We start from the raw sequence: 12,292 nt of genomic DNA, 5'->3' as shown, positions 1-12,292 counted from the left end.
ACACACACACACATACACACACACATACACACACACACACACACATTAGGTGAGTATTTGTTGAAAGCCAAGTGTGGTGGTACATACCTGTCATCTCAGCACTCAGGAGGACATGAGGCAGAAGGATCATGAGTTCAAGACTATGTGCACATACATGCAAATGTCCACTCACATAAAATAAAATGAAGAAATCCTATAAAAATAAAATAAAATATTTTAAATATACATATAAAAGCATACCTTTGGGAGGAAAGCTAAAGAGATAGTCCAGTGGTTAAGAACACAAACTGTTTCTTCCCAGCATTCATGCATGCCTGGTGGATTGCCACCACCTGTAACTCTGGAAACAGGGGATTTGATGCCCTCCTCTGGCCTCCTCGGGCACTGCACTCATGTGGCATACACAGAGAGACACATAAATATGTACCAAGTGAGGAGATCACTTGGTAATTTCTTCTTTACAGACAAAGCATCAAGACTGTACTTGTAGTGAAGTTAGTGACGTAGGTAATGGTTTAGAGTCTTTCAAGAGAGAGTTGAATGTGGCTTTCCAATCCAAAGCTATGGAAAGTCAAACCCCACTTCTTAAACTATCTGCCAAGGGTCTAGACTACAAGAATTCTCTAGTAACAGACATGAACATTCCTTACTTGTGATAACAGCGAATGGGCTGTATCATATACCCCCTTTATTCTTCATCTTCTTGCTGTTTACTGGTAGGGGGACCTGTGATGAACATGGTGATTCAAGATACTGGAATTTTCTGTACACAGCACTGAGGCCCTCTCTCTTAGTTAGGGTTACTATTGCTGTGATGGAACACCATACCCAAACCTCACATCAGCAGTGTATGAAAAAGAGTTGACACTGATCAAGTAAGACTCACAGAAGCTATAGCTATGAGGCCTAAGACCTGATGAGTGGGTTACGGGATTGAACCTAGTCAGAAAGGACAAGGAAGGCTCCCCTGAAAAAATAGTTGTTCGGTTAAGACCCAAAGACTGAGCGAAGCACACTGGGGGACAAGGGTGTGAAACATCTGGAAAGCCAAAACACAATTCTATGAGGATGGACAGACATGATGGAGATGAGGCTGGCCAGCACCAGAGACATCAGGCTGGACCTTGAAGGATGTCACTTGGAGATTCTCAGGATCCTTCAAAAAGGAAAAGACTGAAGGGCTATTGCTTTAATTTGGAAATCCTGTCCTCCAAAGGCCTACATAGGAAAGGCTTTGTCACAGGACCTTGATGCTATTAGGAGACTTAGGAGCTGGGTGGGATGCAGTGGGAAGAAGGGGGTAACAGCATGTCCTCAAGACAGGTATGAGACTGACAAGCTGATCTTCTTGTTTCTCTCAGTCACCACAGGCAAACAGCTCTGCCTTGTCACATGCTTTTACCATGATGTCCTGCTTGGCCACAGGCCCAAAGCAACAGGGCCAAGTGGCCATGAACCAAGCTTTGCTTGAGTTGATCTCAGGTGTTTGCAACAGTAATAGAAAGCTTAAAATAGGCTAACGCACAGATCCCATAGGTTAAAGCAAAGGCTTTCTGGGTGTCAGATCCATATGTTCTGATTGCTGCAGTAGGAAACTGGGAAACAGATTAGGAAACCACAAGGAAAGGGCAATATCAAGGGTTAAAATGCAAAGGATTCCGTAGTTAATGAGAAAAAGAGGGCTGGAGAGATGGCTCCTAAGAACACTTACAGCTCTTCTGGAGGCCCTTTTGTTCCCAGCACCCACATCAGACAGCTCACAGCCACATGTAATCCAAGCTCCAGGTGAGTATCTGACACCCTCTTGTGGCCCCCACAGGCACCTGCACTCATACATACACATGCCTCCACACAGACACACACATATACACATAACTTAAAGATAAAACAAATCTAAAAAGGAAATCAGAAGAGGTGGCATTCAGGGAACACATCCTGAGAAAGACATGTGAGGCCACCATGACCAAGGGTCTGTTCGGGGACCCAAGGAGCTGGACTGTGGTTTGCATTGCCCCTTTAAATAACACAGAGAAAGACAATATGGTAGCTGTGTTTCGTGTATGGATGCCAATATTACTATGCATCAGTAGAGCAGGGTGCTAATTTTAATCTGCACAAAAATCACAAACTTTGCCTGCTGAGAGGAACCTTAAACAGCATCTGAATATTTGTGCATTTTCCAACACTCTCACAGATGCTTTCATGAATACTTTATTTCTTATTAATATGCATGCTTGGAATACTTTTTAATTTTTTTTTGAATTTTTACTCATTTTTCCTTTGTGTACGAGTGTTTTGCCTACTTGTGTACTCCGTGTGTACAGTACACATGGAGGCCAGAAAGAGTCGGATGCCCTAGAACTGGAGTTGCAGACAGTTGTGAGCTGCCATGTGGGTGCTGGGAATTGAACCTGCATCCTCTGGAAGAGCAGCCAGTGCTCTTAACTAGTGAGCCATCTCCTTAGCCCCTGTTTGGAACATTTCAAATAAACTATATGTTTTCTTGCCGGGCGTGGTGGCGCACACCTTTAATCCCAGCACTCGGGAGGCAGAGGCAGGCGGATTTCTGAGTTCGAGGCCAGCCTGGTCTACAAAGTGAGTGCCAGGACAGCCAGGGCTACACAGAGAAACCCTGTCTCGAAAAAACCAAAAAAAAAATAAAAAAAAAAAAATAAACTATATGTTTTCTTGTGAATTGGACCTATGTGCGTGGCCTTCCAGGCCTTCCTTACTCACACCTAAACATTAGGATGGGGACATACACACACATGCACACTCACATACAGGCATACACAGTGTATCCAGATGCTCAGTACTCAGTAGATGCTATGAGCTGACTGACTTATTGACAGCAAACCTCAGGATGGTAATGAATCTGAAGATCAGTGCCACACAGTGGAGAAGTTGATCACACTTCCACTTAGAAGAACTTGATTCTTAAAAAGCAAAAGGACAGGGCCAAAGGCACAGCTCAGTAACAGAGTACTTGATGAGTGTGCACAAGGTCCTGGGTTCAAGGCCCAACACTGCAAACAACAACCATACATATACAGTGTATCCAGAAAGTGTTCAGTAGATGCTATTAGCTGACTGACTTACCGACAACAACCCAGGGGCTGATAATGAATCTGCTGGTCAGTACCACACAATGGAGAAGAGACTATATGGACTTCCAAAGCATGCCCCACAGCTCCTACAAGAATGAACACACACACACACACACACACACACAAAGAGAAGGCTATAGAACCTGAGTCTCAGCCCCTTTCCACACAGGGAAGATGGAGCCTTCCATCTGTCAGAGTGGACTTGAACCAAAGAGAATACAAAGAGTGCCATGCATCTGACTGCAGGTCGAAGGGAAATGAAAAAAGTAGGCACCATGGAGTGTGCTGTCCTAGTAGAAAGGAAGTAGTGGGTGTTCTTAGGGGATAGCTGGGCCACCACCACTTTCTTTCACTGATCCCTGAGTGTCACCCTGGCCACCTACCAAGTTCCTGTGCTCTGAGCCAACATTCTGTGTGTCATGAATGTGTTAGTGCGCTCACTTCTCCAAACAGAGGACAGACATCTCGGGTGAAACCTGGAGAAACCAACCCCTAGATGTCATTGTTGCCACTGAAATATCAAATTTGGAGCCTTTTGAACATTTAAATCTGAAGAGAGAGCGGTATGGATCTGGGTAAAGCCACTTAAATCATGCAAATTCTATTCGCTTTCAACACGTCAGAGCCAAGTCCAAAGGCTTCTGGACCTCTTAACCAAAATGTATCTAAATGGCAGGGTGTTAGGAGAGTGCAGTTGCCAGAAAAATCCATACTTAGGAAAAATAGGCCGAGCCCAGGGTGGTCATATGTGACTTGGCTCCAGAGTTCACGCTACAACTCTAAGCTGAGGACAGAATGGCTGGGTGACTCCACCCACGTCTCCTCTCCTGTGTGTCCTTTGATGTCTGCTCTGCGACTGTCTGTCACTGGTGTGTACCACACACTAACACTTCCCATCCAGGACATGCTGAAGGAGCCAAGGGCCTGGCCATCTCTCAACTCCACTTCCAATCTGTGACCAAAAGTTCATGGGCTCCCTCATGATGTCCTTTCACTCTGGGTCACCCTTCTGTGAATCTTTTGCAATTGTACTATTTATTGATCACTGCCCATCAGCCATGTCAGTACCTCCTATATATTAAATTGTTTAAACTTTTTAGGGTGTATGGGTGTTCTGCCTGCATAAACGGGTGGGTGCACCATGTGCATACAGTACCCAAGGAGGCCAGGACATGGTGTTGGAGGATCCCATGGAACTGCAGTTATAGACAGTAGCAGACTGCCATGTGAGTACTAGGAATTGAATCCCAGTCTTCTAGAGAAACAGCCAGTGCTTTGAATTGCTGAGCCATCTCTCCAGTCGGGCTTTAAACTTTTTTTAACGGTGCTTTGAGTATCATTATCCCCATGATATGATAAAATAAAGGACAGAAGATTAAGTGTGGTGACTTGAATGTGCTTGGCCCATGGGAAGTGTCACTATTAGGAAGTGGCCTTGTTGGAGCAGGTAAGTCACTGTGGGGGTGGACTTTGATGCTTCTGTGCTCAAATTCCACCCAGTGTAGAAGGGAGCCTCCTCCTAGCTGCCTGCGAAAAACAGTCTCTTTCTGGGTGCCTTCAAATCTTCAGCTTCTTCTATAGCACCATGTCTGCCTGGATCCTGTCATGCTTCCCACCATGATGATAATGGACTGAATCTCTGAACCTGTAAGCCAGCCCCAGTTACATGCTGTGTTTTATGAGTTGCCATGGTCATGGTGTCTCTTCACAGCAATGAAATCCTGGCTAAGACATTAAGTAATACACTAAGTCTCACAGCTAAGACGTGCTAGAAGATTCTGAAACTAAGAGTAAAACCCATTTCACAGGCTAGAGTCTTAGAACTCCCGAGCCATCACTAAGACTGACACCTCGGTCGCTAAGTAGATGTCAACTTTATTTTCTCTCCTTCCAAATACTTTCTTTGAGGTAGGTATTAGTTCATTAAGACAGGGTCTCACTATGGAACCTAGGCTGCCCTCAAACTCTGCAAACCTCCTGTCCCAGTCCTCCGCCTACTAGCATAACAGACACGTACCACCACACCCAGCTCCAAAACACTGCTGTTGAGTTCCTCCTCTAGCTAAACCCACGCCCAGGAGCAGGTGTGCTTAGGCGAAATCACTCTCTCATTCGATCGCCGACTATAGCTGCATTCAAGACTCTGTTGCCAGCCAGAGGAAATATCAATGAACACGACTGACAGGCTCCTGGAGCTGAGCGGGAACCACTCCTCCCGACACACACACACCACCACCACCAGGGTAGACAGATGCTGAGGCAGCAACAGCACCTGTGACTCGTGACGGAACAGCTCACATACAAATGTGTGAAGAAGCATGGCAGAGCCCCAGGCACACAGCCTCCACCTGTGAAGCCCTCATGAGATGGTTTCCACCTGGTTCAGCCACAACTCCATGATGCCGTTCCAGCTGGCTCCCTGTCCCTGCACTGAGCCCTCCATGCCAGTCGGAAGACTCTCCAGCATCCGGGCACTTGATCTGCAGCATATCACACCTGCCTTCATGCCGGTCTTTTGTCTTCACACACACACACACACACACACACACACACACACACACACACACAGATGGTTCATACTTTTAATTTTATCTTAAGTGTGTGTGTACTGGCTAGTTTTGTGTCAACTTGACACAGCTGGAGTTATCACAGAAAAAGGAGCTTTTTCAGTTGAGGAAATGCCTCCATGAGATCCAACTGTAAGGCATTTTCTCAATTAGTGATCAAGGGGGAAAGGCCCCCTTGTGGGTGGGACCATCTCTGGGCTGGTAGTCTTGGTTCTATAAGAGAGCAGGCTGAGCAAGCCAGGGGAAGCAAGCCAGTAAAGAACATCCCTCCATGGCTTCTGATTCAGCTCCTGCTTTCTGACCTGCTCGAGTTCCAGTCCTGACTTCCTTTGGTGATGAACAGCAGTATGGAAGTGTAAGCCGAATAAACCTTTCCTCCCCAACTTGCTTCTTGGTCATGATGTTTGTGCAGGAATAGAAACCCTGACTAAGACAGTGTGGGTATCTTGCCAGCATGTATTGTCTGTGCACCGTGTGGATGCCCAGTCCATGGAGGGCAGAAGAGAGCATGCAGTCCACTGGTGCTGGTGTTACAGATGGTTGTGAGCCACTATGTGGGTGCAGAGAATCTAACCTGAGTCTTCTGGAAGAGCAGCAAGTGCCCTTAACAACTGAGCCATCTCTCCAGTCCCTGAGATGATCACCTGTTTTGGAGGCTTCTTGCTACCAAGCGCTTGATCACAAGGCAATCCCTGCAAGGTGATTCTGTGAACGTCACAGGAGCTGAAGGAGAAAGGCAGGTCAGCAAGGTGAGTGTCACAGGAGCCTGCTCACCTTCTCAGAGAAGCCTGAAGGTGTCCATATACCTGGTGCTGAGTATGCCATGCTCAGCTCAATACACATTGCAGCAGGGCCCGCCTAAGTGGTAAGTGTCAACACTTAGCAGAAGGCCAGGGAAGGCAGGGAAACTGGGCCCTGGACTTTCCTCGGACACTAATGTGCATTTCCATTCCTTTTCCAGTATTCTCCATGCTTGCTTTATCACCGTACATGAAGAAAGAAAAACTGAGGGCCTAAAGCCTACTTGCTATCTCTGGTTATTTGTTTGTTTGTTTTGTGGTTCTAGCTCTTTGGTTTAGTTTGGCTTCAATACTGGAGAAGGAACCTGGACTCCGCTGCTGAACTCTATCCCCAGCCCCCAGCCCTTTCTTCCCCACTAAGATGGGTTTTGGGGTTGTTTGTTTGTTTGTTTGTTTGTTTAAATTTTTGAGACAAAAGTCTCACTAAGTTATCCAAGTTGGCCTTGAATTTGCAATCCTCCTGTCTCAGCCTTCTGAGTATCTGGGATTACAGGTTCATACCACCTGGCTTGATTATGGACTTGACGATGTCTTCTTTATTTTAAGTCGGGGTCTCATGGCCTCAAACGTACCATCCTCCACTTCAGCTCCCTCTAAGAGGCAGGAATACTGACATCTGCCACCACGCCAGCTTTCCTAATCACCAAAAGAAGCAAGAATTAGAACTCCATGCTGGCAAGATGGCTGCTGTCACTGTTGCCACTTGCTCCTCCTAGTCTATCACATCAAGAGGAGCTGTCAAAATAACAAATGACATATTTTGAAGTCCAGGATTACCCCTCAGCTAGTCTTCCTTGGTGTGATAGGCAGTTACCTCTCCCTATAGTGTCTTTCTTCACCTCCAGCTTTTCATTTTCTTCCTGTGCCGCTCTCATCAATAAAGGTCTCTGCTCTAAGGAAAGCGCCCTTATCCGGGAAGAATTTAGCAGTATCCGATTACAACCCTCCCGGGAAGCAGGTGCTATTACCTGTCAACAGGGTTTGGGGCATAGCAAATAGCTACCACCCCCACTCAGTTGGGCTCCTACCTGGCTCCCAGTCAGATAAAGTGGCAAAAGGAGACAGTCCTTTTGGAGACCTCAAAATCTCATTTTCATTCCCCTGGCAGAGAAGAGAGTGGCTTTATTGACAGAGACGACTGAAAATTGCTTAAAAATTGCCAATAACCAGTTCGCATTGAGGCAGAGAGACAGTCTGGCTGAAGCAAGCTCCCTGCTCCAGCGTGCAGCCCTGCTGGGCCTCCTTTTGCCACAGCCGGGAGTCTATGGCACATGCAGTCTGCAAGGAGCCTCCTGTCATCCTCAGAAGCATCCCCCACTCCTCTTCCACTCCCTGCCTGCTGCTGTGGTTTCCTGGATCCCCACCACACACTGTCACACATTCGGGGAATCGCTGCCAGAAACTCAGCTCTTAGACTGATTCAGGGACCCAAGGTCACACCCTGGGTTGTAGCTGGACAAGGGAAATGGCTCACTTCCCACTGGAGTGCTCCTTGGCTTGACTATGCAACCAAGATAGGCCACTAGATGTCACTACCATGGATGATGATGACGACGATAATGATGCTGCTGCTGATGCTTCTCCTCTTCCTCGTCTCCCACCCCACCCCTGTACTTTCTTCTGCTTTTTTCAATGCTAGGAATAGAACCCACGGCATTGTCCGGCTAGGCCATTCTCACCCCCTAAATTCATGCCCTTACACCAGACCCTTGAGACAGAACCTCCAACAAGGAAAGCTGTAGACTAAATTCCACCTCAGCCTCCATGACACAGCCTCTCCACTTACTATGACTGGGATCCTCAGGGAGATTTCCCTAAGTGAATTCCATCCAAACAGTAGAGCTGAAACGGAAGCCAGACCCCTGTCAGCTGGAGCAAGCACCAGGTGTGGTGATGGGTCTCTTCTTTCCTCCTCCTCTTCCTGGCTGTAAAATGACTTCTGCACACACTCCTGTCTTATTCAGAACCTCATAGGGAATAAACGAAGAGGCTGGAGAGATGGCTCAGTGGTTAAGAACACTGGTTGTTTTGCAGAGGACTCAGGTTCTGTTCCCAGCACCTACTTGGAGGCTCACAACCATCTATAACTCTAATTCCAGGGAATCAGAGACCCTCCTCTGGCCTCTGGAGGTACCAGGCATGCGTGTGGTGCATAGACACACAGCAGGCAAAACACTCATACACATAATTTAAAAATAAGTAAATCTTTGGGTTTTTTTTTTCCAAGAGTTGTGGTGATTTGAATAAGTGTAGCCCAGGGAGTGGCACTATTAGGCAGTCCAGCCTTGTTGGAGAAGGTGTGACCTTGTTGGATAAAGTGTGTCACTGTGGGGATGGGCTTTGAGACCCTCCTCCTTGCTGCTTGAGGACAGTTTTCTCCTGGGCCCCTTTGGATAAAGATGTAGAACTCTCGGCTCCTCCAGGGACATGCCTGTCTAGGCAGTGCCATGTTTCCTGTCTTGATAATGGAGTGAACCTCTGAACCTACAAGCCAGCTCCAGTTAAATGTTGTCCTTATAGGAGTTGCCTTGTCCATAGTGTTTGTTCACAGCAGTAAAACCCAAACTGAGACAGAAGTGTAAAGCCAGATTTCGGGTATGCACCTGTCATTCCGTCCCAGCTCAGGAGAGTGAGCCAGGAGAGACAAAAGTTCAAGGTCAGCTTGAGCAGAATGGGGACCTTGTCAAAAAAAACTTCTAAACGCTGACACCATTGCATACACTAGCAAGATTTTGCTGAAAGGACCCAAATATAGCTGTCTCTTGTGAGACGATGCNGGGGCCTAGCAAACACAGGAGTGGATGTTCACAGTCAGCTATTGGATGTATCACAGGGCTCCCAATGGAGAAGCTAGAGTAAGTACCCAAGGAGCTAAAGGGATCTGCAACCCTATTGTTGGAACAGCATGATGTACTAACCAGAACCCTGGAGCTCTTGTCTCTAGCTGCATATGTATTGAAAGATGGCCTAGTCGGCCATCAATGGAAAGAGAGGCCCATTGGACTTGCAAACTTTATATGCCCCAATATAGGGGAATGCCAGGGCCAAAAGAATGGGAATGGGTGGGTAGGGAAGTGGGGGGCGCTATGGGGGACTTTTGGGATAGTATTGGAAATGTAATTGAGGAAAATATGTAATAAAAATATAAAAAAAAAAAAAGACGAAGGGCAAAAGGGTAAAAAAAATCTCTAGCGGTGTGAGATTTTATGACGTATGTATGTGTGTGTACCATGTGTATGTGTCTTATGCGTGTAAACATTAATGTGGACACACATGTGCCATGGCCCAGGTACAGAGGTCGGAGGACAACCTTAGATATTCGCCGCTGCCTCCCACATCATCTAAGACGGGTCTCTTGGCCTCTTGACATCTGAAGCTTCCCTTGTCTCAGTCTCCCATGCTGTCGTAGGAATGCTGGGATTGCAGACACTAGGTGCCCAGTTTTTTGTGGGTCCTGAGGATTCAAACTCAGATCCTTGCACTTGCACCGTAGACACTTTTAACCCACTGAGCCAGCTTCCCGACCCCAGCACAGTGACTTTGGATGCCAGGGCACTGCAGAAGTAACAGGGGCTCTTACAGAGAATGAATGACAGGTAGATAATTTACGATGGTTCTTGAGACCTGAACTATAATTATGAAGTATTTCTAGGTATATATTCAGGATGCAAAGTGTACAGAATCCAGAGCTAATGTTAATTTATCACTGACAGCTAGATATATGATAATATATCATATCTTTTTATCGTACATTCCTTCTGACTTACATCGAGCAAACTTTTCATTCATTAATAAAGTCAAGACTTGCCATTACTCTTAATGATGGAGTTCCATTTTGAACCCAGAGGACCTCCTGTAATTAAACTCTGAACCTCCACAGACTAGACATCTGAAGCTTAGAAAGAGGATAAATTGAACTTCTGGTTTTACAAGAGAGGTGAAAAATGTCAGAAAGACGGAGCCTACCTGCTCAGTGCCCTGGAAGAGAAAGGGCAAAATCAGAGGCAATTGCCAGTCACACTGTGACCTTTTCCCTCCCAACCCTACTGCCATCCCTCCCCCTTTGCCCCCTCCCCTGCCCTCCCCCTCTCACTCTCCCTGTCTCTCGCTCTCACTCTGTCTCTCACTCTCACTCTGTCTCTTGCTCTCACTCTGTCTCTCTGTTCTTTGTTTCCAGTGTTGGTTGCACATAGTAGGCAAGGGCTCTGTGCCACAGTTGTTTTTAAAGTCACAGCCCCTCCTTTACTTTTTAAGACAAGCTGACTCCAACCTCATTGTGATCCTCCTGCCTCTGCCTGCTGATTAAATGAGATTACAGCAATTTTTTAAAAATTTATTTACATTTCAAGTGTTATCCCCTTTCCCGGTTTAACCCCCTCCTGGAAACTTCCTATCCCCCCCCCCTGCTTCTATGATGGTGTTCCTCCACCCACCCACGCACTTCCACCTCCCCCATCCTCGATTCCCCTACACTGGGGCATCTATCCAGCCTTCATAGGACCAAGGACTTCTCCTCCCATTGATGCCTGACAAGGCGATCCTCTGCTACATATGCAGCTGGAGCCATGTGTACTCCTTTGTTGATGGCTTAGTCCCTGGGAGCTCTGGGGTTCTCTGGCTGATTGATATTGTTGTTCTTCCTGTGGAGTTGCAAACCCCTTCAGCTTCTTCAGTCCTTTCAAAACTCCTCCATTGGGAACCCTGAAATCAGAGCAATGGTTGGCTGCGAGCAATTGACTCTGTATTTATCAGGCTCTGGCGGGGTCTCTCATGAGACAGCCATATCAGGCTCCTTTCAGCAAGCATTTCTTAGCATCCACAATAGTGTCGGAGTTTGGTGACTATCTGAGATGAATCCCCAGGTGGGGCAGTCTCTGGATGGCCTTTCCTTCAGTCTCTGCTCTGCACTGTCTCCATATTTGCTCCTACGAGTATTTTGTTCTTCTAAGAAGGACCGAAGCACCCAAACTTTGGTCTTCCTTCTTACTGTGCTCATGTTGTCTGTGAATTGTATCTTGGGTATTCAGTGCTTTTGTGCTAATATCCACTAATAATTGAATGCATACCATTTGTGTTCTTTTGTGACTGGGTTACCTCACTCAGGATGATATTTTCTAGGTCCAGTCATTTGCGTAAGAATTTCAGGAATTCATTGTTTTTAATAGCTTAGTAGTACTCCATTGTGTAAATATACCACATTTTCTGTATTCATTCCTCTGTTGAAGGGCATCTGGGTTCTTTCTAGCTTCTGGCTATTATAAATAAGGCTGTGCCGGACGTGGTGGCACACGCCTTTAATCCCAGCACTTGGGAGGTAGAGGCAGGCGGATTTCTGAGTTCGAGGCCAGCCTGGTCTACAAAGTGAGTTCCAGGACAGCCAGGGCTACACAGAGAAACCCTGTCTCGAAAAACCAATAAATAAATAAATAAATAAATAAATAAATAAATAAATAAGGCTGCTATGAACATAGGGGAACATGTGTTCTTGTTATATGTTGGAGAATCTTTTAGGTATATGCCCAGGAGTGGTATAGCTAGGTCCAATTTTCTGAGGAACCACCACACTGACTTCCAGAGTGACTGTACCAGCTTGCAAAGTGTCCCTCTTTCTCCACATCCTCGCCAGCATATGCTGTCACCTGAGTCACCAGCAGGCAAGGGCTCTGTGCCACAGTTAGAGTCACAGCCCCTTGTTTACTTTTTAAAACAAGCTGACTTCAACCTCATTGTGAACCTCCTGCCTCTGCCTGCTGATTGGCTGAAATTACAGCAATCTTTTTTTTTTTTCTTAAGGGTTATTTTTATTTTTACTTTAAAT

At 46.4% G+C, this 12,292-nt stretch overlaps 1 protein-coding gene across 1 annotated transcript in view; it reads right to left on the bottom strand.

The window, feature by feature from the left end:
• The window catches only part of LOC110298504, a 38,110-nt gene that overhangs the window by 21,211 nt on the left and 4,607 nt on the right, over positions 1-12,292 (bottom strand). Inside the window, exon 2 of the mRNA XM_021167798.1 lies at positions 6,319-6,397. Coding sequence (XP_021023457.1) covers positions 6,319-6,397 — 79 coding nt within the window. The remainder of the gene's footprint in view (positions 1-6,318; positions 6,398-12,292) is intronic.

Source organism: Mus caroli, chromosome 7, assembly GCF_900094665.2.
Source record: "Mus caroli chromosome 7, CAROLI_EIJ_v1.1, whole genome shotgun sequence".
Classification (NCBI taxonomy): Eukaryota; Metazoa; Chordata; class Mammalia; order Rodentia; family Muridae; genus Mus; species Mus caroli.
This window is presented reverse-complemented; position numbering and strand designations above follow the sequence as displayed.